Consider the following 25,504-nt stretch of genomic DNA (forward strand, 5'->3'; position numbering starts at 1 on the left):
TACTCCAAGAATTGGGGACCAGGAAATTTGGACATAAAAGAATTTTCTTAAATAGATGCCTTCCTTTGAACGTTTATTGCTTATGGGTTTCAAAGTGAAATTGTTTAGGTAGTAAAAACTCTGGCTGAAAGGAAATCATCAGACAAATTGAACTAGTCTCTAAGAGTTTATGTCTCTGTTGGGGCTAGAATTTTGGTCTCTGTCTCCTAGCTCTCTGAGCTCTGCCCCCTGAAGCTTTCCTGCAAACTTTGAAAAGCTATTCCTTTTTCCAGTATCACAGGTGAAAATCCTCCAGCCTATCCACAGGGTGTGAGATGGCAGCTGTTCAACAGCACGGCTGGCTGGGGGTGGGTTCAGGGAAGCGAAGTGTGTCCAATCAAAACAGCAAGGGGTAATCTAGGTCAGCAGCCCATCCACATAGGTGGCTGAGGCCACGAAAGAATCTAAGTCATCCCATGTGATGCATGTCACAGTCTGGAAGGTCAACCCCCTGTTCCTGCTCACCTAAATCTGCCAGGATAAGGCAATTTCAAGTGAAGCATGTCTGTGTCTTGGACCTTTCCAAGCCATTTATTCAGTAACAATGCATTGGAGGAACTGGTTTCACCACCCCCACCAAAATGGCTTGTTAACTATGGACTCTACGTGAATGATAATACCTTAAATGGGAAAGCAGGAGGAAAACAGTGTTTAAAATGCAGAGGGTTTGTGCAGATTATAAAACAACAAACAAGAAGGGAAAATATAACCCAGCAATTAACTGTAAAAGAAAACACAAAACACAGTGGTGTTTTCTAAGTAAATGTGCACACTTTTCAATAATAAAACAGGGTGAAGACCAGAGGTGGGGTTTAATAAAACCTGCTTTCAGGACTTGGCTTTGTTTCTGTCCAGCTTGCCTTTTGGGAGTGAGCATCCAGATACTTTTGGAAAAGAAGATATTCTGAAGGTAATTCCACTCTATTCTCTTCCTCTACCTTCATAGGACCAGCCTTTAAATATTATTGTTATTTTTTTTTAATTTCAGTAAAATATATAGTCCACTACTACATGAGAAGACTTATTAACAAAGCTAAGCAGAGTAACTGCTGGGTATTAATCTCTTAGGGGACAGGACCATGGACCTGCCCAGACTTGTCTTCTTGCTACAGCTTACTACTCAACACCACCAAGGACAGTGTGTCCTTCAATTCCATCACAGAAAGCTCCTGGGCCAACAACTCTAAAATAAAAATGGATGAACTGTTTTAAATATTTCTGCATGCAATGAGCATGTACTCATGTAATTTATGCTAGTATCTAGTTGCTTTCTTGTACAGGTGTCGTATTTCCATAAGGTGCCTCTGTTTCACTCCGATGAACTGAAGCAGGGCTGCCACATTGTACAACTCTAGGGGGTGGCATTCACATAATAGTCTAAGGTGCCCTATGGAGTTGTACAGTGCACAACATGAGCGGCCTGGGGTGGCAACCCTGGTTACTAAAGTCACCAGGCAGGCCCCTGGGGAGCTGAGTGTGTGCTCTTGGGAGAAGGCTGACAGATGCTTCAAGGACAGAGGTGAAGGACCTCAGAATTGGAAAGGGGCAGAGTTCATCTTGTGTGATTATAAGGGGAGATTTATATCATCTCCCAGACTTTAAAAAGAGGCTGGTGAAGGAGATATTAGGACCATGTTTCCTAGGAGACTTGGGTTTGGGGGTGTGGTGGACTTCAAACCCCAGAGGGGGCTGGGCAGTGTCCAACAGGGTACATGCATTCACTAGTCTACAAGTTCTCTGAAGGTGTGTCAACCTTTTGCTGGACAGGGAGGGAAGTTTTGTTTTGTTTTGTTTTTAGCTGTTGTTTTTATCTGGTAGCAACTTAATGTTTGGACAGAGCTTGTTTTCTCTTAAAGGTCTTAGTGAACATGCTTCTTGGAGGAGCTCTCTTTTGCCAGCAGAGTGTTCCAGCCAGCACTTATCTGCGACTGCAGATCCCTTTGGAGATCCTAAATGGAGCTGCTGAATTGTTGTCATGGTTACCTCGGCCAGTTTCTGAGGCCAGAATATTTTTAAGGAGGGCAGCCCTGAGTTGGGTATCCTGGGTTTCTGAGCAGACAGTTGACCCAAGAGAATTGTTTCCCCTTTCCCTCTCCCATGCTCCTAACCAGGAGCCTGACGTCTATGGTGATCATCTTAGTTTCAGTCCAGCCCAAACCTACTGCCCCCGTTTGATTTCTTAAAAGATCAGGCTGACCTAGTAGCATGCTGACTGTGGCTCGGGTGTGCCTCCTTGTCTACAAATCAACACAAGTTTCATGGATTCAGTCATGCACCACAGCTGCTTCTAGACAAAAGACACCTGTGAAGTAAAAGTTCTCTATACTTCATGTGTTAAGGAACTAATTTTTTTTTTTTTTAAAACCTCGGCCCAGCACTTCACATATAGCTCATGTCACTCAGCAACTTGGTGAGAGAGGAAATATCATTCACATTTTTCCCATGAGGAACTAGGGCTTGGTTGAGGTAAAGCCCAGGGCAGTACAAGTAGGAAGTAGCAGAGGTAGGATTCAAATTACAATGTTGGGTTCCAAAGATAGTCCTTTTTCTTTTAAGTCCTGGCTGCCATTTTAGCCACTGAGAGCTGGTAGCTGCAAAGGACTGACCCATCTACTGGATATTGAGCTTTCATTCATTCATTCACTCAATGATTTTCTGAGTCCGCTTTGTGCCAGACACTATGCCGGCCACTAGGGATACAAAGTTAAGTCAGATAAAAACCTCTGCCCTTTGGAAACCAGCCCACTGACAATTAGCAGTAATTTAAAGAGAGGAATCTGCAAGATTTTAGAGAGAGGAAATCATTCTGGAGGAAATGACACCTAACCAAACCAGCAAGTCTCGAGGTATGTCCAGTTGTGGGGAATAGACAGCAGAGTAAGACCCAGTCCCTATGCTCAAAGAACTCGGAGTAGAGTTGTAGAAGGAAGACTCATGGTCATGATATAAGGAAGGACAGTAAAAATCACTTCTTAAGGCTCTAAACAGGTATTCTACATGGAAGTGTTGGCAGATTGAGAAACTGAGGCAGCAGAAACTAGGGCCAATCATGGAGGGCCATAGAAATGAAATGGAAGCCACCTTTGTTCATAAGATTCTTTTTAAAAGTCTTTGATCTTTCTTTGTTTTCCTACTTTTCTGGCTCTATTGTGATTCCTTCTCTTCATTTTTCACTTCTCATTTCCTACTAAAGGAAAACACTTATTCAAAGTCTTTAGAGCATATGCTGAGAGCAAGGCATTACCCTAGTCCTTGATGGTCGTGGTAAGTGGGAATGCACAGAGATTAACAAGAGCAGCTAATGAAAACCCTGAAGGATGAAAGTTTGAGAGAGGTGAACTCCAAATCAAACAGCAGAAGAAATGAAATAATTCATAAACTTGGAAAAGGGACTGTCATTCACCATAGATGGTTTGTTGACTCGTTTTTTCCAGCATTCATTCAGCAATGCTTTCAATCCACAAGATCCTCTCCTCAACGAGCCCACCGTGGAGCCCAGGTATGGCAGACATAAGCGGCCATAACGACAGTGTGATAAATGAGCATGAGAGACATACACAGGACTTACGAGCCATGTATGCTCGCAGGAGAGAATTCAGAAGGCAGAGCTGGTAGCTTTCGAACGGATTGCTAAAATGAAACAGGAGTCTAACAAGTGGAGAAGAAGGAAAGGACATGTTAAAAGGCACCGATAGCAGCTTGGTATGTTTGTAGCAGGTTGATGTGGGGCACTTGTTCGGAGATGAGGCGTTAAGGTGCACTGTCCACAGAGCGGAAAGGCCTTGAATACCAGACTAACGAGTTTGGCCTTTTTCATGGAAAGCGATCTGAACAGGTGAGGACCACGATTTTCGTGTTGGAAATGTCCCTCTAGTACAGCCTGTTCGGCAGACTAGAATAGGATGGAGAAGAGCGCTCAACTACGTACGCTTACAGCAACTGTATCTTTGTGCCTGAGAAACTGCACCAGACGGGTAACTAAGCCAAGCTGGGGAGTGGGGGTGGGGGAGTGGAAGGTGAAGGGAGAGTCCCGCGTGAAGGCTACAGGCAGGATAAGAACATACGCAGTTCTAGGCACGGCCCAGCGGCCGGGGGAGACCCGCCTCCCCTTCCAGATCCCTCTGGGGCGGAGCTCGGGCCAAAGCACGTGACGCCTGGGGACCCACCTTTACTGTGGGCAGATCTCCCGGTCATCCGCGTCGTCCCTTGGATCCCCAAGACTCTGACTCTTTTTCTTAGTGCTAGAGGGATCCGTTCTCTTCCGTGCATCCCTATATGCAACTCCTGCAAAGCGTGGTGAGGGGAGAGAAACAGAGAAGGAAACCTTTGCCCACACTAAAGATGGCAACCTGCTGCGTTCTCTCTGGGTAGGGGAGCGGGTTCCAGGCTCCAGGCCTCACTGGGCGAGGCTCAGACGGAAGAGGCGTCTCTCGAGGTATGCTTTCGACCTTCCTAGGAGGGGACCAGAGCCGGGGGCGTGGCCTCCTCTAAATTCTAACAGCTGATTGGTATTTCGACAGGTGGGCGGAGTGCCCTCGGTACCCCACCCCTCCCTCTTCGAACCGGAAGTGTCTCTCGGTCTTTCCAGCTGGTTGTCATTTCACTCGGCTCGGTCCTGAGGAGAAGGACTCAGCCGCGGCTGCGGGACCCGGGCACCGGGAGGCGGTGGCGGCGGCGGCGGCGGCGGCATCGGCGACAGCAGAGGAGGAAGAGGAGGAAGAAGGAGAGAAGCAGCAGAGCCAGGCGGAGTCCGCAACAACGACCCCGGGGACTGCGGGACTGGGGTAAAGCGACGGCGGCGGCGGCGGCGGCGACGACGACGGCCCAGCAACCGTGAGGAGAAACAAAAGCCTTCTAAATTATAGATTTTTCTAAAATCTGGGGGAAAAAAGAGAGAGAGCACAAAGGGGGGAGGCCCTTCTCTTTTAGAATAACTACACTAGTGGGTTTTCCCTTTTTTTCCTCTTTTTTTCCCCCCTGCGGAGAATCGAACTGAGAGAACTGAACAAACCGCCCCTGGGTCCCATGAGGGAAAAAAACCCCGGAGCCGCAGAGAGGGGAAGAGGCCGAAACCGCAGGACCTTCCAGGTCGCCCCGTTGGTCCCCGCACCCCCGGGCCGCCAGCTCACCCTCCTCGAGTCTCGCTAATCCTTCCTGATCGCGATCCCCTCAAGAGGGAGAAACGGGTGTTTTCAACCCATTTCATGGGGGAAAGGAGGCCGGGGGGGAGCCCAAGAACAGCGACCTCAGCAAGATCTGCACCCAAAGCCTCAGGAACAGCCCCAGAGGCCAAGACTGCACCCCGTGAAAGAGCAGAAACAGGACCAGGAACAGCAGAAACCTCCCTGCAATCATCTTTCCATTAGTCAATGCTGATTTCCTCTCCCGCAACCAGGAATTCACCTCCCACCCCAGATAACCTAATATAATCTATATATATAAATATATAATATATAATGTTCTTAAATTATTCCTGATTTTTTTTAACCAAGCTGCCAAGAAAAGAACGTATTCTCCTCTTAGCCCTATTCTAATTTTTATGTGAGTGAATCTAAACCTGCTGAGGAAGATCATATGTGATTGTTAAATTATATATATATATATATTTTTACTCCGCGCAATGCTTATTCTTCTACATCCATAGATGCTTGAGAAGCTGTGTTTTTGTCATTCATGTACATTTTCCTTTGGAAAAAGAAAGCGCCTATTTTACTAACCAAAGACTTGATTTTTACCCTCTTCGTTTTTATTCCCTCCTAGAAATAAGCCCAGTTGGATTCATGTCAATGTTTTAAGAGATTTTTTTTTAGTTTTTTTTTTTTCTTTCAGAGACCAGAATTCCAAATCAGAACTATTTCAAGTGATAAGCTGCGATCTTTGAGCTAGCTATAAATAAGACATTTCAAACAAACAACTTAAATTTTGGGTAGAGGCTACAAAGACGTGAGACATTAGGTTGTCATTTTTTATCGTAAGAATCTGATCCTAAAAATAATAAATGGGGGATTACGGGTTTGGAGTGCTAGTGCAAAGCAATACTGGGAATAAATCTGCTTTTCCAGTCAGATTCCATCCACATCTGCAGCCTCCACACCATCACCAAAATGCCACCCCCAGCCCTGCTGCTTTTATAAATAATAACACAGCTGCCAATGGCAGCAGTGCCGGGTCAGCTTGGCTCTTTCCTGCTCCCGCTACCCATAACATTCAGGATGAGATCTTGGGGTCGGAAAAAGCAAAAAGTCAGCAACAGGAACAGCAAGACCCTTTAGAAAAGCAGCAGCTCTCACCCAGTCCAGGTCAGGAAGCTGGAATACTGCCTGAACCTGAGAAGGCAAAATCAGAAGAAAATCAAGGGGACAATTCTTCAGAAAATGGCAATGGGAAGGAGAAAATAAGAATCGAGTCACCAGTGTTGACAGGGTTTGATTATCAAGAAGCCACGGGGCTAGGTACTTCGACCCAACCCTTGACGTCTAGTGCTTCGTCTCTTACTGGTTTCAGTAACTGGTCAGCAGCGATAGCACCTTCTTCCTCTACAATCATCAATGAAGATGCAAGTTTCTTTCACCAGGGAGGGGTCCCGGCTGCTTCGGCTAATAACGGTGCTCTGTTGTTTCAAAATTTTCCCCATCATGTCAGCCCTGGCTTTGGAGGCAGCTTCTCCCCTCAGATCGGGCCTCTCTCACAGCACCACCCTCATCACCCTCATTTCCAGCATCATCACAGCCAGCATCAGCAGCAGAGGAGGTCTCCTGCCAGTCCCCATCCCCCACCTTTCACACATAGAAATGCTGCTTTTAACCAGCTGCCTCATTTGGCAAATAATCTTAACAAACCCCCCTCTCCATGGAGCAGCTACCAGAGTCCCTCTCCTACACCATCTTCTTCGTGGAGCCCGGGAGGTGGTGGATATGGGGGCTGGGGAGGTTCCCAAGGCCGAGATCACCGCAGAGGGCTGAATGGAGGAATAACGCCCCTGAATTCTATCTCGCCTCTGAAGAAAAATTTTGCAAGCAATCATATTCAGCTGCAGAAGTACGCTCGCCCCAGCTCTGCCTTTGCTCCTAAATCCTGGATGGAAGATAGCTTGAACAGGGCTGACAACATTTTTCCTTTTCCGGTAAGATTATGTTCCATTAATAGATTAAGATGAACAAGGAAGTTGCATGGTTTAATATCTATTTAACTAAAAGAGTTTGACTGGTCCATGTATATAGCAGAACTCTTCTTAGAAAATGAATTAATTATCAGATGTTATTTTGCCAGGACAGGAGTATGATTTGGAATAAAATATTCAGCTGTTTCTTTGATAAATTTCTAATTGTAATCTTCCCCACAGATAATAGTGTGAATTGGCATAATTATGAATACCAGGTAGCTAGAGATGTTGTAATTATTAACTATAATAGCTTTCTAGCCGGACAGGATCATCAGGGTTGGTTTTTCCCTACTTTTTTAGGTGAGAATAAATAATATATAGATATAAGTATACTTCATTGTGGAAACTGATGATCATTTTCTGCCCGGATGAAGTAACCGTATAACCAAAAAATTCATTTTTTTCCCTCCACTGTAGGCTAGCAATTATTCACTGAAAGCCAACTATTGAATTATAGTTTTCTCACTGGTTGCACTTTAAACCTGGAACTTCTCTGAACCTTGCAGTCTGAACAGTCTGAATTCATCAATTCAGCAATTCCACTTAAACCTCTTTGCAAATTCCAGCCTGCCCTGTGTCAGAAAGGACTGGTACAGAAATGATCTAAATGTTTTCTTCATCTCCTTTTATTTTCAAATACCATGGAACTGTTGATCTCAGAGTGACTCTTTTATGATGCCTTTCATCCATTTGTTTATTTTCCAGGGTTAACACTAGGGGTGTAGATAAGCCATTCCTAAAAATAGATCCAGGCAAAGATCACTTGTCTTTCTTGCCACCAGTGTTTCCTTATTCTGTAAGAGTCACATGGTTTGATGTTTTTGAATTAATGAGCAGCCATTCTAGTTGATAGAAATAAAGAGAATTTCATAGTTAATTGAACATCAGATGCCCCACTGAGTTTGTATATTTGAGGGTATGATTGTTTATATGTGTTTGGAAAATTTATATGGGATAATAAGTTAACATTGAATCAGTCCTCACAGTGACCCTTCAAGGTAAGTTCTGTTATTATCCCCATTCTGTGGATGAGAAAATTGAGTATCAGAAAACTATAACTTGCCCAAAAGTGCACAACTAATAAGAGTACAAACCCTAGGTTGAAAAAACATGTATACATGTGTATACAAATATACATGTACCACAGATAGAGGGTTATTTTAGAGATGTTTCTGCAAGGGCTAAGACACATTACAAAACAGTTTCAATGTCCCCAGATATGATGTCAGCACAAAGCAGAACTATATGTTTTGATTAATAATTTGCTTAGTGGGAGGGCAAGTTTGCTAAGAGAATCCTGTGTCATTCCAAGGAATTAAATGTCCCTTCCTTCAAGGTTTCAGGTGGAATAGTTAGGATGTATCATAAAATATTTGATTAAGTTTAGTTTTAGATATTTAAAAATAATTTTTTTGCCTGAGTATTAGAAAGCTGTTGACTTTTTGTTTTAGAAAGGCCTTTACTCAAACTGAAGAGCAATTATCTTGTGTTAGTGGCTAGGTAAAAGGCTTTTAGACATTGGTGATTTCACGAAGTCTATTTTTTAAAAAGTTGCTTTTAATATTCTTTGAACATAAATTTAAAGAAAATTTAGTGCAAAGGTGACTATTTTGAATTAGTCATATGTTGCTAATTTTTAAATCTAAGGTGGCATTCTGTACATTTTAATTGGATTAAGATTGGCTTAGAATTGAATACACTTTATTTTGTTAGAGTACACTGACAGAACAAACTTATAGGACTGAACTTATATGACCTCATGGTTTATTTTCTGTGGTCAGTTTACCAACGTTTGAAAGTTTGCTTTGGGAAAAATAAAAATTTCAGGAAATGAATAAACTGTATACATGCATATTACCAATATTTTGGGGGACTAATGAAATCTTTTGGATCAGTTGGAGATTAAGCTAATTTATGAAATAATAAAGTTAACTAAGCTTGACACTAAAAAATAGTGTTAGAAACTAAACTCTTCCCTTAGAATTGTTGTCTATCATGCTGAGGATGGAAAAGGATGAGTCCATATACCTGGCTGAAATATGGTAGGATGAAAAAGTAAATGGTTGATTTCTGCTCATCACTCCCTACCATTTTTAGGAATGGGAGGAGGGTTCAGGGGGCCAGGAACAAATGTGGGGGTGATTTGAAAGTCACAGCATTTTGGGTTTTGAAAAAGAATACACAAGAAGTTAGTAAACTGATTACTGTATGCTTACTTAAATGAATGTAGTTCTCTGTGTGTGTGTGTCTTTGTGCGTTTTAACAGTTCTCTTTTGAATTGGTTTTTGGCAAAAAGAAGAAATACAATTTTGGATTGGTATGAATTACTTGGTTAGATTTGATATGAATAACTTGAAGGAATATTTATTTGACTGGGAGGCTGGAGACCTAGGTGGCTCTTGGCATTTGGGGACCTCAGTTTCTCCATAAAATGTGGGGGGTGGGGGGTGACAGAGGTGATGTCTAAGTTCCTTATGGTCCTGATGTGAGCTGTTGTGGAATTGAAATTGCTGCAACCACAACCATACTCTTTCCAAACCGCTGCCATCTTATTTAAATGTATTACCCTAAGCACTATTAATTTTAGGAAAGAAATTTTACAGATATTAGTAATTCAGTTTTAATGGCTATTGTTAAGAATTCCTTAGGTGTTATAGAGAGCTCTGGAAATATATCACAGAAATGACAGAATCCAGCTTACGTGATTATATTATAATATTAGTATTATTGAAAGGAAAGAGTTTACCTGCTATGTAACTAATATTGGACAATGTTTGTTTTATTTTAAAATTAATCAGAATGGTTTTTACATTTGTTTAATGCAGATTTGGGTACATATAGTGAATTAAAATTAATGATAACATTTTTAGTTTGTTTTGTTGTCCAGTCTTAACATTCTCTTTTATCTAAGCTTGTGGAGCAAAAACAGATTTCAAATATGTGACTAGTCCCCTTAATAATTGATATGGCAAGGCAGTGTATTTTGGAAATATTTTTTATATTGAAAAAGGGTATTCTTCTAGTTTTTTTTTCTTTTTTTCTTTTTTAAAGCTCTCATTATATGAACTCAAATGACATGCCTCAAATCCTGTTTTCAGATAAAACTAAATGAATATACATTGACTAATAACTAACATGCTTACGGTTTCTAAATGTTTTACATTTATTAACTCATTTAATTTATCCAACAATCCTATGAGGTAAAAGTTATTATTACTATTCATATACAAGTCTTGGCTTTCAACCAATATACTACAGTGCCTCTTCACATAAACATAGTACAGGTGTGTTGTGGGGAGGAGGGAACACCTCCCAGAAACAAGATGAGAGGAAAAATTTTATGGTTTGAATGATTGATGCATGATAATTAAAAGATGATTACAGATTTGAAAATGGAAAAGAATAGAAAATAATAGAATATACCTATCAACTTTAAAATGCTAAACTTAGATAATACTCAAGTCAAAAAAATTTTCTTGTGTAGTTTTAGTATATACCAGGCACTGAACTAGGTGCTTTCACATGTTTGATTTTATTGTCCCAATTTCAAAATGAAGAAACAAGGTCAATATTCATGTGACTAAAGGCATGATTTGACCCTTATATTAAGGAGAAAAAAATTCTCCTTGTCCTGCCAAACACATCCTGGAATTCCAATGTCTAAACCAAATAATACATTGGAGCACTTGCCAGTAATTTTATTTGACTACAGCACCTCTTTGGAGGGGTGCCTAGATCTTCTGTCCTTACAGGAAAGTAAAGGAGAAATGTGTAGCATATATTCTGATAGTCTCTTATCTTCAGCTCAGGTATGCTCACACCTCCATTAGGTAAAAACCAGAAGTAGGCAAAAAAATAAAAAACGAAAAATAAAAAGGAAGAGAGTGGATAGAATCTTTCACAAAGACCATCTAAAACTTAATAGGGAGACATTTTAGGATTTAGAGCCCATTTGCTCTTACTTTAGACACAGTCACCATGGATTTGTTGAGTTGCCTTAACCAGGCAAATAATTCATGTCACTTTAATAACTCTGCTTATGTTGTCAGTTTATTGATCCTTCAAATTATATATAGCATCTTGTATTTGAAAACAGTTACTGCATTGCTTCAGTTCTGAAAGTCATGATGAATTATTACAATTGTCTTAACTGTAACCTTGTTACACTTTTTGTTTTTTAATAATAGTCCCAGGAGGGATCTTTGTATGGGAAACGTTTTCTTTGACTTTGTATTTATTTATATTAGAAGAACGGAGATTAATTTCTTCACAATAAAGTATGGGTTGGATGGTTTTGGCTCCAGCAGAACTGAGATATTGGAAAAGCTTTGGGAAAGCATACCAGCTATATTATGCCTTTTTGTAGAAAGCCTTTGAACTAGGTTTAATTGCTTTTCTGATGGAATCAAAACTTGGGCGGGGTAGAGTTTTTTGATTACTTTTTGTTGTCTTCACAGAAGCCATGGAATATGATCAACACATTGTTCCACATCTTTCAGGAAAAACCTATTTATAGCAAGCTTAGTGAGCGTGGTTGTTGCTAGTTGCAACTAGAAGGATGCTCTTAGTTCATGGGTTTATGTTTTTGAGAATAATCCTTATTGTATTCATGAGAAAGAAGTGGAAAAGTAATCTTAAAGTTAATGTATGCCTAGTTTAAATTTTATAGCCTATATTTATTTTTTTATGACTTTATCTTGCTATAAGGAAAATTAGCTTGAAGATCCATTATCACATTTTTTCAGCACTACATTGTATCTCAGTTTTTGGTTCCATCACAAATAAGATAATGTGTATAATGCATTTCTCTTTAAGGCAGGGAGCCCATAACATGAGTATTTGTTTTAATATTTTCTTTTTTAAAAAAATATTTATTTATTTGACAGACAGAGATCACAAGTAGGAAGAGAAGCAGGCAGAGAGAGAGGAGGAAGCAAGCTCCCCACTGAGCAGAGATCTTGGTGCGGGGCTCCATTCCAGGACCCTGGGATCATGACCTGAGCTGAAGGCAGAGGCTTTAACCCACTGAGCCACCCAGGCGCCCCTGTTTTAATATTTTCTGACAAACTCATTTTATATTTAATTGTACAAAGAAAATTCCTCTTGCAGAAATTAAAGTGTATTTTTACCATGATAAATCTATGGCAATATGTAATTTTTTTACTTCAAATTTAGTATAGTTTCTCATCACATCTTATATTATTGAAACAAAAGGAGTTCTACTTTCAGGTTTTCAGAAAATTCTTAGTAGGTAGAATAATAAAAATGTTATTTTTAATCAGTTTCTGAAGGTGAGACTTAAATAATTACTGAGATAGGCTATTTTATGAGGCCAAACATGTAGTAGAATGAAGCATAACCTCTGGATCCAAGTAGACTTGAGTTTGACTCTGCACTCTAATTAGCTGTGTGACCTTGAACAAATTGCTTAAGTTCAGGAAGAAAACCTCATCAACGTTTTAATACCCAGTAGTGAAGGCTTTTTGTGAGTACCTTAAGGGCCATAGTAGGTAGCTTAATTTTTTTTTAAATTTAAAATATGGCTCTCTAAAATTTGTAAAATAATGAAATTAATTACAAATACAGTATTTTTGAACAGTTCTTTGTATTGCTTATCTTATTATACATGCTTTACTTCTTAGAGTACTCCTTTTGAATAAACTAGATGCAGCTTAAGACAGATAAAACATTTAGCCAAATTATCAGTTTTCTTGAGAAGTTTTATAATTGTATATATCTAAACTTTCATTAGTATTGGCAGACCACATCATTCAATATCTTGAAAGATTTTGCCTACGGTTATTTTAAGAAATTTAGAACATTTAATTTAGAACATTTGATTGTTTTTACATTCTCCTTACATTAAAGGAGACTATTTCAAAGGAGAATTTGTGATTTTTTTTTTTTTTTTTTTTTTGGAGAAGAGATAGGAAAGGGTACCATATATTTGAATTGAGTATATTTTATCTTTTATCCTGGATTTCAGTTTTGTTTTTTATATTTTAGTTAACTTATTTAGTACATTATTTATTAAACACCTCCTATGTTATGGACTAGGGACAAGGCTAGATATCTCATAAAAGTTGTTTTGGTTTGATTTATAATGTATTTCCGACCTGTGCTAACCCCTGAATGATACTAAACATACTTTTTTTCTCATTATAAACAAATTAGCAACTGATAGTTTCGTGTCATTTTAATCCAGGAGCTGTTACAAACTTTAAGACAAATTAGCAGATCCCACTTAAGGTATAACAAAAACAATGTGGTATTTTCAAATATTTTATTAATGGTCACATTTATAAATGTATTACTTGTATACTTATATGCAGCATGTGCTTATTTAAGTTTTGTGGCAAAATGGTAACACAAAAGGCAAACTTTAACCTATGGGAGTGGAGTTCGGGTCTCATTACATGTCAAGGAAGAAACTCCATCAGCCACTCACAAGTCCTCTCTCATGTTTGCAAACTGAATTATTAAAGGTCAAAGTCTTAGGCTGTTCAAGTACTTTTCATATTGTAGAATATTTAGGTTGGGCAATTTTTGTTTGTTGAGTATTTACCAGAAATATCCTAATCATTATTTTTTTATACATCCAAACTAAATTATAGTTAATCCTCCAGGATTATACATTCTAAAGCCATATTTATATTTAAATATTATATAACATACTTTTCATAGTAGTCCTTCCAGGTGTTTTTGAGGGATGCATATAGTGCTAGTCAGTGAAGTAGTTGTCATCTTAATCTGTAAGAACCTTAAAAAAAAAAAAGTCAGCATAAGAATATTGCTGTTCAGAAAAATCTCCTAATTGTAGTATGGAAGTCAGATCTGGGTTCCAAATATGGTCCTCCACTTACTAACTATAAGACCTGGGGCAAGCAACCTTCCTGATCCTTCATTTTCTCCTTTGTTTTGACTGGTTATCAAATAGAAATATTAATTAAAAATCTTGAAAATAGCACATATTCTTAAAATACGAAATGTGAAATATGGTATAATTTGTGTATGTTAATTTGAGCTTAATTTTAAAGAAGAATTTCATAAATCAAACTATGATTCCTTAAAATAAAGTCATTGTACGTAAATAATAGCGGGAATCAAGCTAGATGATGTCCTTATTTTCTTGAACACTGCTAAAAAATTTAGTGACCAACCGTTTTTTTTTTTTTTTTTTCTTTATATTCCCTGTCTCTATTTTGGTAAAGTGTTTAACCTCATGTCTTTTACGTTTTTTATTAGGGAAAAATTTAAGCATATTCAATAATAGACAAAATAGTATAAACCCCCCCATGTGCATGTCATCTGGCTTCAGTAATGACCGACTCCTGGACCAACTCCTCTGTCTTCTTCCTAACCTTCTCCCCTTGCATGTTATTTTCAAGCAGTTCCCAGATATTGTATCATTCCAGTGTAAGTGCTTTAGTATGTGTCTCTAAAAGATTAGGAGTCTCCCCCCCACCCCCCCACCCCCGTAAAAACAACTACAAAGAAATTTTCTAGTGGTTTTTAAGAAAAGATAGTGAGAAACTGAAGCAAGGCCCACATTTCTGTTGCACTTGCTCAGCTTGTTTCCCCATTCAAGCTGGTACTAATCTCTAAGGAAATCGCTGCTGGCCTCATCTCCTCCCTTCTGGGCAGAGAAGTATGCTGGTGGTCACATGGCCATAAAAAAAATAAAGGAGGGGTGAGAGATCCATCAAAAGCGACAAAGCATCAATTGGTGGCTGAAAATTTGGGAGGAGATTCTCCAGTTTTCCTTTCTCCAGCTTATTCTTACCTTTTTAGCCCCATTTGGACTCCCAGGGACTTGTGGGAAGGTTCTCTGAAAGGAGAGTGATTAAGACAGGACTGGGAACTCTTTGGTTGTGTTTTTGTTTGTTCGTCTGCTTTTATTTTTAAAGAGGAATTTCGAGGTTTGGGGCCTTTTGCTGGCCTTTGCACTGCATCAAATTTTTTCACTTCTTGCTCACTTTCAATCTACAAATGTTTGATACTTTCAGTGGACCATATGCTGGCAACACATGACCAAGGCGAGCATGCTCCTTCTTGTGACGTGTATAGTCTGGTGACCTCTTTGTACCTGAGTGTTTAGAAGTGCCTTCTATTCGGGGAAACTCTGGAGAGCTAAGGATATGAGGGTGGGAATTGTGAGAGCCCAGAATGGCTCTTTTTTCCTATAGGCTGCTTTTTGACTTTGGTCTCGGGCTCGCAAGAGAGATTTCATTGATTACAGGACACAGGCAAGCCTCAGTTTAGAAATAAAGATTGTGCTTTTGGGTGACCATTTTCTTTGCTGATTCTTGACCCTGATCAGGCCCAGTAGACATGGAGCAGAGGAACTCTAAAAGCCAGTAAGCAGCCAAAGATGGAGGAAGGGTCAGAAGGGTCTAAATGACTTCATTCTTTAGGGTTGAGTGTTAGTAATATTTAAGTATTTTCCTGAAACTAGTGACTTCTTGGCCCTGAGTAGCTTATTAATATTTTTTCTATTTCATTTTCCTATGAAAACAGGCTACAGGAAATAGCACAGAACAGCTGAATTATTCAGATATAACAATATCTAATTTAATATGTTAGTTTCAGGCTCTTTTGCCATTTCACCAGAAAGAAGGGGCAGAAGGAATGTTTATTGAATGGGTCTGCTAACTGCTGCACATTTTGTGCAATCTGTCAGATACCTTATCCCATTACTCCTCACCAGCTTTATAAGGTCTCCTCATTTTGTTGATGAAACCAAGGTTCAGAGATGCTGTGGTGTCAAGATCACTTGTCTAGTAAGTGGTAATTTAAACTCAGGTCTTGGAATAGAGTAGTTTTTTATTGTTGTTTTGTTTTGTTTTGTTTTTTTTAGAGAGCATGAGAGTCCATGTTGGGGAGGACAGAGGGAGAGGGTTGTATTCATTTATTCTACTGGGTGTAAGAGCTTGATGTGGGGCTTGATCTCATGACTGTGAGATCATAACCTGAGCTGTTATCAAGAGTTGGATGCTTAACCAACTGAGCCACCCAGGTATCCTTTAGAATAGAATAGATTTTAATTATTTCTTTCTGCCAGGCAAGGTGAGAATCTACACACAGTCAAGAGAAGAAGTAGTCTGTTGATCCAGGAATTGACTGATCAAGTCTGGAATGGCAGTTTGTTTTTTAAATTCAGTTAAGTGGTGATAAGAAATGTTTACCATTTTAAGGATTTCTCATGCTCAAAATGAGTATGGTTTATTTAATAAAGGTGGAATTAAAGAAAGTTTCCTCAGAGGCTTTCTGAAGAAATCTGATTCGTCAGTTCACATGGGAGCAAATGGACTTGTTGCTTCAAACAGGGTAATACACTAAAGACATTAATTTTTTAGTTATAGTTTTTTAAGGGAGCATCTGGTAGCCTGTAAGATTCTGCCTTCACTATTATGCCATCATAATGAGAAAGTACTGACTGAAGGTGATTAGTGTAGATGATTACCTCTTTGACTTTAACCTCTGACCTCGTTCTCAACATTCAGGTTCTCTGCATAGTGAAGGATGTCATACCTGCCAGGTGTTTGTTTATACATTGAAATTTCTAGGTCCTAATGAGGCTTATGAAATGAGCCACTTTTCTGAGCTTCTGCTCTGAGGTCAGACTCCTCCACTACTATATGACTTTGAGAGTTATTAGTTAACTTCTCATAGCATTATTTGCCTAAAATGGGGATGATACTTATATACACTTTACGTGATGGTTGTGAGGAATGAATGTATGTAAATCGTATATAATTCATATAAGATGCCCAACATGGAACCAGGAAGAACATGTTAGCCACTCTTTAATAATGGTGGTGTTGATGATGGACTACAGCATGCTACACCTATGCTACAGTCTGTGGCTATGGAGAGATTATGTGCGTGGTGCTTACAGCCTGCCGGGGGGATAGCTATAAGGGAACTTGTCAACATCCTATGGAATGGCATTATGCTAGTGAGGTGGGGGAAAAGGGACTTGGGCCTGCACTGGGATGTAAGGGTCATCTGGAAGTGGAATCATGAAGGTTGACTATGTAGTCAGTTTTTGATGCCTGTGGGCTTAAATGTTTAATCCAAGAAGAACATTTATATTTTGGCAAATCTCAGATTAAAACTCCCATAGTACCTTTGATTAATTATGGGCTCACTGGCACTTCAAACTTCCTGTTTATTTTGGCAGCTGACATACTGGCATATACTTTCCTTTCAAACCAAAATATTTTCTTTTCCCTTCTTCATTAGGGAAACTTTAAGCCAAGAAGAGAAACCTCATCGGCTGATACAGATACATAGTTGTCTGGGAAGTGAATCATAGTAGTGTCTGTCTATATTATAGGGAGAGAGTGAGTAAAGGGAGTAGCTGACTTTTGGCTTTGGTTCTTAATAACGTGGTTACATTCAGTTAAGTACTTTTTGTGTTTTAGACCCAGTCTAGTGATGCAAAAACATACTAACTCAAATATAAAAAGACAAGACCAGTAATAGAATGGTCATGGTGGTTGATCTGTTGAAATTGAACTTGATTGTAATCTTTTTCCAAGTTAGGCATCTCAGAGCTTGGAGAAGGCTTTTTTGGGGGGGGTCGTTTTTTGGGGGTCTGAGAGCAAAGGCTGCCTCTTCATGCAGATACCTTAAAATGGTTGATGTAGAATATTTAAACTTGACTGTATCATGGCCAGTCTGCTACAAGTCACAATGCAACGTATCTAAGGAAGTTAACCTGTTGAATATAATTGCTTAACTCAGTGCTTCTCAAAGTGTGGTCCCTGTTATCACTTAGAAACTTATTAGAAGTGTGAATTCTTGGACCCTACCCAGAACTACCGATTGAGACACTTTATGGGTAATCTGTGATTTGACAAGATCTCCAGATGATTCTGATATGCTCCCAAGTATGAGAAACACTGGCTTAGAGTAGCCATCTGAGTGTCTTTAAAAAAAAAAAAAAAAAAAGCCACGAATGATGATTTTGGTTTGTGGTATAATTGCAGTGTAGTTGTTCTTCCTGTTGGTAATAGACCAACAGGTTCACGTGTTTATTTTGGCTACTTCTAGAATGTTATGCAAAGTCATGTCATCAGTTATTTGCTGATGCAAGTCTTCCTATTTTGCCATGGCAGTCAGGATTACTCAGGTGTAAATTAAAAGGATGGGTATTTTTGAAATACTTGTTTTATAAGAACATTATTTTTTTTCCAACTTTGATTTTTATATTGATTTGTATGGTTTTTCCTTTGGAAATTGTCCTGTAGAGATGACAGAAACCAAAGCCAACCAGTTACTAACATACAAGTCAATATATTAAATACAACAATTAAGATTACAAAATAAAATGAGGTCTAAGTATGGTAATCAAGTTTGTATTGCTGAGCCTTGAAGATAATTGGTGCTCTTCTATTTTCATTCATGATTTATAATCTCACATGTTGTAGAGTCAGAAGGTCTAGGTTCAAATTCTGCCTCTCCACTTACTTTGCATTGATAGAGTTGTCTAATCACTCTCAACCTCCATTTCTTCATCTGTGAAATGGGATAACTGCTGAACATACCTAATTGTGTAGGATTTTTGTGAAGAATTAATAAGATCCCACATGGAAAGCATTAGATCTTGATAAGGGTCAGCTGCTGTTATTATGATGATTATTACTGTTTCTACCACTTCTACTTCTGTGGTTAGCAGTAGATAACTACGAGAGGCATCTGTGGTAGCTTTCTAATTTGCGTACCATGTCTCTTTGTCACCTCAGTGGGAAGAAGGAAGATAAGGCTTCTTATCTTTTTAGTATGTCTGATATTATTCCTGTATTATTCTTATACATACATTTTGTTCTTCTTTTGAGTTATTGAGAAATACTTGAGTGCCTCCTGTTTGCTGGGCACTTGCCAGCATGTTCCTGCTCCCAGAACCTTTACAGCAGAATGTCTTATTCATTCAAATGTATGCCTTAATTAGTGTGGTCCTTTGACTCCCATGATCATTACGTTATCCAAGGAATTATCGCCTGCTTTGGAGGGAGACTTAGGCTTGAATCCTGACTAAGCTGCTGAACTATGCAGTAACCTGTCTGTGCAGTAATTACAGAATTTTTCTTGGTCTTAGTTTTAATCATTAAAACAGGAATAATGCCATCTAACTTATAAAGAGGTATTAAGACAGTATTAATAAAGTACCTAAAATAATGTCAGATTTCTTAGTAGATGCTCAATAAAAGGTAGTTCTCTTTTTTTACCTTTTCTCCCTTTACGTTGCCAGGAGAAACTGGCTGGTGGTGGGCTGAAGCAGATTTGGTTGCTGGTGTTTTTTGTTTCATGGTAGATTCTTTGCCCTATTATCTTAAATCAGGACATCCCACATCAATCAATTGTTTTAAGTAAATTTTTTTTTATTAAAAATCTTGTTATTTTGCATTGTGTATAGCGTAAGAAGATGCAGCAAATGTCCTAAGTTGCTAAGGGTTCATTTTCTTATTAACATTATTGATCCTCACCTGTTTGTGGGCACAAAGGGCACAAAGTGATGAGTTTTCATTAGCCATTCTCCTTTATGCTTTGCTTCCTGCCATACTCATCACCATAATTTAAGCCAAATCTTGGGAGAGCACAAGCTAAGGATGTCGGAAAGCTAGAATACAAATATATTTTGGACTTAGGAAAAGGACATTAGAGGTCTAATAAAACTCTTTCCTTTTTCAGATCAGTAAAGAGGTCTAGAAGATGAAAGAGTCCAAGCTCACATGACACACCAGTGGTGGAGTTGGGGCTTCCTAGTGTCTAATGCTCATTCTTCTGATTGACGCTGATATTCATATTTTGGTTATCAGCTCATAATCAATCAAGAAGAGTTTTCACTTAGCAGGGTTTCTATTTTATAGTTAGTTTACTTTCTGGAAATGGATCCAAGAAAATAGATAAGTGGTTATGATATTTGGCCCAATTAGCAATCAAAAGGGTAAAATCAAAGAATGAAATATGGAAACCAAAGCCCTCTTGATTTGATACTTTATCGGGTAAGAAAACCAACATTGTTTGTGCTACTGTTCTTATTCCTTGGGTTTATTTGTTTGGATCTACTTCCTTGGGTTTATTTGTTTGGACCTACTTCCACCTACTTCCTGATGGCATACTTACATTCTAGATTTTTGTTTTTGTTTTTAATTCGGGGTTAAAAGTAGATGGAGAAGATCAGTGAGAGGATAGTGAGAAGGATAACTTTAGACCCTCTCTGAGAATAGAATGTTTACTTGACAAAATATGTGGCTTTTGAACTCTTTGAATTGCAAAAGAATCATAAGAAGTAAAATGTTATACAAATGTAGTCATTTATAATAATTATAATAAGATTGGACTGTGGGAAAGAATACAGATTAGGCAAGGGTTGGCAAGAATGTGGTAACTGTGCCATTGGGTCCTGTACCTTGCACTTAAATCATTAGCAATCTGTCCAGACACTGTTCCCTTCTGAATCCATACCGAGCCTAAAAATCCTTCCCAACACATTGCATCTGAGGGGCGATACCAGTTGATGAGAGTTTGTATATTGGTGTTTATTTGTCACCCTTGTATTAAATCATGACAAAGTGTAAAAAGGATAGAGGGTTTGTTTTTAATCCCATAAAGCATTACTTGAAAATTTAAAAATTTCATTAAGGATTTTAATTTTAATGTATTCCACCAATTAGAAGTGAGGGGTTATCTTACAAAAAATCTTCTGTTTCAGGCAGTATGTGATAGCTGGGCAGGAGGTAACGAAGTTGCTTTGCTAAAATTCATTTAGAAATGTACATTTAGAAATGTACAGGTAAAAAAGTAATTTCTTTCTTTAATGGACACAGCTGTCATAAACCAAAACATACTGTGGATGTGTATGTCTTTATCAGCTGCTTCTCTTCAGTGTTCTTGTTATTTAGTGATTGGCAAAATGTAAGTTCTGGAAATTCACAAGGTTGCTTAATGCTTTAGTTGCATTAAAAAAAAAAATAGCTGAGTACCCCCTACCCCACTACCCATTATAGTTATTTTGGCAGAAGAAAACCTATAACTCTACGGCAGAAAAGGGAAAATGTAAAAACAAACCTTAAAGAAGCAGAAGGAAAGAAACGTTTTAAACATTTAAAAATTACTTGAAGGAATTCATTTATTCATTGCTTTAGCAAACACGTGTGCCTTCTACCTGTCAGGTCCTGTGTGAGGCACAGTGTTACAGAAATGTAGGACAAGGCTTCTCAACCTGTGTCACCTCATGGCACACCTAGAAAACATAATACTGAAACAGAAATCATCTGCTAGAGAGTTCCTGCCCTAGCTGTCAGTCCTGTGGGCTTAGGAAATGGATATCTTGGCATATTGTCACCCTTTGGGTTTGTATACATTGAGAACATTTGATGTAAGACATAACTTCCTACTCTTGGGAAACTGGCTAAAGATATAAGCAAGTTACTAGATACTGAGAATTATTGCCTCCAAGATAGGTTTTGTACTGGAGATAGTAGAGACAGTGGCTGGTGGGGTTATGGGTGTGGTTCATAGATTTCAGAACAGAGGACAAATCTAGTAACTGTAGAATGAGATAGTGGAATTTTAAATTAACTTCTTTCTCAGATTTTGCCTCAAATCCACTTTGCTTCCAAAAGAATATGCAATACAAGTTTTGAGTTAATTCAGTGCATAAGATGAAGAAGGATAAGAAAAACAGAACAGTGTTTTCCTTTTTGTGAACACTAACCTTTAAAAATTCTGATTCTGACCATGTGTCCTCCTGCTTCTCTATTGACCATGTTGAGTAGATGAAGATGATGAGGAAAGAATCAAGAAAAAAAAAATGGGAAAGATGTTCTGGAGGGAGTCATACCAGTTCAGAGCAGAATAGCATGTTAAGGCACCTGCTCCCCATCCCCATCTTCATCCTCTCCATACCACCTCTGCCCCAGGAAAAATCCTGTAATACTCTCTTTTAATTATTGGATTATATCCAAATATAACTATCTTTGGACTCCTAAAGTTGCAGAGTTGAAAAAAAAAAAAAACTGGTATCCTATAACAATTCATTCAGTGAACACTCTGATTATCTACACGGTGTGGTGGGGTCAGGAGACGTGATCCCTGATTCACGGGATAAGACAAATAGTGTTATTGAAGGACAGAAGAGAAATGTCAGGTTGATCACAAAGTGCTCTCCAGTGGAGAGCGTGCTCTGTCAGTCTTAAGGCTCTAGAAATTAGCTAGGAAAGAGGGAATGTGAGATTCAACAAGTTTAAAAAAAGGGGTGGGGGATAAAATCAGGTGAACTTTTTTAAAAAGCTGGGGCTTTGAGTTAAAAAATAATATAAAAGAAAGCTGAAAAGGAGATTATAGAATTCTGCTTGTCCAGTTCCTGTGGAAGCCCCTTTTCTTTCATATTCTTGTGGTTGTATCCATGTGTGTACCAGTTTTATTCTTCAGGTGGGTCAGGAATCTGTATTACTGCTTCCTTTCAGAGTTTAATTTTAAAATGTTTTCATCTATTTCTCACTTATCAGGCCACACTTTAATTTTAGTTATTACTGGTACTTTTCCTCCGGAAGAATGCCAGAGCAGTTGGGTCGTTGTATATTTTAAGATTCCTCACCTACTCTTGAAATGCATTTTGTTAAGCCATGTTTTAGATCAACATGTTGACATTCTGTCTTCCCTTTAATTTTAATGGCCACAAAATCAAGACTGCTTTGCCACTTAGTGGTCTTACAGACCTTGGATAACTATTTTCACACTTTGGTTTATGAGAAAATACAACTATTTTGAATAACTGTTCTGAATATTGCCATTCGGTAGCAGTATCTGCTGAATGTCAGCAAAGTTCATAACTGCTGTAACAAGTTTGGAAACTTTTGCCATGTTACTGCAATCTTAAGTGGCAGACAAAGGTTATAAATTTTATTTTACATTTGTTTCATGTTGTTGGCTATATGGAAATTGGTTTTAGTTGCTTCTGCTTTGTTAGTAAAAATAATGCTTTTATTGAAATAATTATTAGAAATCGGATCACTCTTTGCTGAGCCCTGGTTACTTTTGTGGTTTGTTTTTTTTTTAAGTGTTAAAAAATAAAATGCAAGAATAAATGAAACAAGACTGGATCAGAAGGGAGAAAAACCATTAGAGACTCTTAATCTCATAAAACAAACTGAGGGTTCCCGGGGAGAGGTGGGTAGGGAGAGGGGGGTGGGGTTATGGACATTGGGGAAGGTATGTGCTATGGTGAGTGCTGTGAAGTGTGTAAACCTGGCAATTCATAGACCTGTACCCCTGGAGCTAATAATACATTACATATAATGTAATAAAATAAAAAAATAAAATATTTAAAAAATAAAAATAAAATGCAGTAATAATGTACCTCATACACAGGGGGAGTAAAATTGCCCCTTTTGATCTGTGTTCCATCGAATGCAGCTTATTATTATCTCCTTTTGTAATTAAAAGCTATTGTAAAAGTGACTTGTGGCTGTTTGTGTTTACAGGATCGCCCCAGAACGTTTGATATGCACTCACTGGAGAGTTCACTCATTGACATTATGAGAGCTGAAAATGATTCCATTAAAGGTAATTTAAAAAATCGATTTGATTTTTAGTGAAGTAGATAAAATGTTGTTTTATTTATATATTCTCATGAACAGTATGGCAAATATTATGGATTCATACTTTGTATGTAGTCAGTTCCATCAATTTCATACATGTACCTCTCATTAAAAACTCAGACATATTTGATGGGCATCACTGTATGCCCATCAAAATACCAATTAAGAGAACTACAAGAGTACTGATTGCTAAGGGTGGGCAGTTAATGGGAAAGACATGAACCATATACCTCATTTTTTCAATATCTGAGGCAAAAAAGAATGCTCAGTGCCTCAAACCTCTTATGTCTCTCCACCCATGACAGTGACTATACACCCATAAGAGTTCAAATGTTGATAGAGTTTTGGTCTAGTTTCACATTTTTAAAGAAATGGCCAGTAGTTTCAAAGTTGAGATGAAGTTGTGTGCTTGAAATATTTTCTGTGGATCCTGTTAAGAAAAAATAGTGCTATTTCTACTTGGATTCTGGTCTCAATTCTAATACTAACTAGCTGTGTTATCTTGAATAAGACATTCATTTTGACTAGGCCTCAATTTCTTTCCTCTGTCTCTCTTTCTTTCTCTCTCTCTCTTTTTTTTTTTTTTTTTTAAGATTTTACTTATTTATTTTGAGTGAGAGAGAGAGTACAGGTGAACACACGTGCAGGGAGGGGCAGACAGAGAGGGAAAAGCAGACTCCATGCTGAGATCCCAGGACCCTGAGGTCAAGACCTGGGTGGAAGGCAGATGCTTAACCTACTGAGCCACCCAGGCCCCAAGGCCTCAGTTTCTAATCTTTATAATTACTGTTGCAGTAAGGGACTTATAATGGGGAGCTTTCAAAATAAAATATGGAGGGGCACCTTGGTGGCTCAGTGGGTTAAGCCTCTGCCTTGGGCTCAGGTCATGATCTCGGTGTCCTAGGATTGAGCCCTGCATCGGGCTCTCTGCTCAGCGGGAAGTCTGTTTCACCCTCTCTCTCTTCCTGCCTCTCTGCCTACTTGTGATTTTTGTCTGTCAAATAAATAAATAAAATCTTCTAAAAAAAAATATAGATGTGTAGGCCATATTCCAGGTGTGGGGTAGGGCTTGCATGTTTGTTTTTAATGTCTCATGTGCTTGGGTATCCAGGATTGAGAATTACCAGAGGAGGTATTCTTTAAGGGCCTTTCTGGCTCTGATTTTGTGAAAACTACCGCACAGAATAAAATATTTTTCTGCACAAAAATCTTTCAATTAGAAAGGAGATTTCTTTTTTCTTTGCTTGTTTTTGTAAAGAAATTTGGAATGTTTGATGTATTTGGTCATCCCACTTGTTTATTTGTTCATTCATTTGTTCATTCATTCATTTGGTGTTTATGATCCTGCTTTGTGCCAGACATAGCTTTGCACTGGGGTCAAAGGTAGCAAAACAGCCTGTACTTTAAATGGTGACTAGCCTGGCCTGGTTTTCCTTTGAGTTTGGTTTATTACATTACTAATGGAGTGAAACTTTTAAGTGTTTTTCAACGGACCAACAATGGTAAATTTTTTAATGAGGGGAGCTGTTTGAAGTTTGGAGAGATGAAAAATAACATATGATAAAAGTATGCATCCAGCTGTTGAGATAACTTTGAAATAAAAATATTTTGAAGATCCTTACTGAATTCCTCATGGAATTCTGATGGGTGACTTTAATCCGAATACACAATCTGGTTCTGAGGAAAGATGATC

At 38.5% G+C, this 25,504-nt stretch overlaps 1 protein-coding gene across 4 annotated transcripts in view; it reads left to right on the forward strand.

Annotated features, from left to right (window-relative positions):
• Positions 1-5,624: 5,624 nt before the first annotated feature.
• The window catches only part of CPEB4 (cytoplasmic polyadenylation element binding protein 4), a 62,617-nt gene continuing 42,737 nt past the window's right edge, over positions 5,625-25,504 (forward strand). For all 4 annotated transcript variants that reach the window (XM_059417380.1, XM_059417381.1, XM_059417382.1 and 1 more), the window contains exons 1-2: positions 5,625-7,162; positions 23,695-23,776. In XM_059417380.1, the coding sequence (XP_059273363.1) occupies positions 6,038-7,162; positions 23,695-23,776 (1,207 nt within the window). In that variant the 5' untranslated portion in view covers positions 5,625-6,037. The remainder of the gene's footprint in view (positions 7,163-23,694; positions 23,777-25,504) is intronic.

This window comes from Mustela nigripes, chromosome 12 (genome assembly GCF_022355385.1).
Source record: "Mustela nigripes isolate SB6536 chromosome 12, MUSNIG.SB6536, whole genome shotgun sequence".
Lineage (NCBI taxonomy): Eukaryota > Metazoa > Chordata > Mammalia > Carnivora > Mustelidae > Mustela > Mustela nigripes.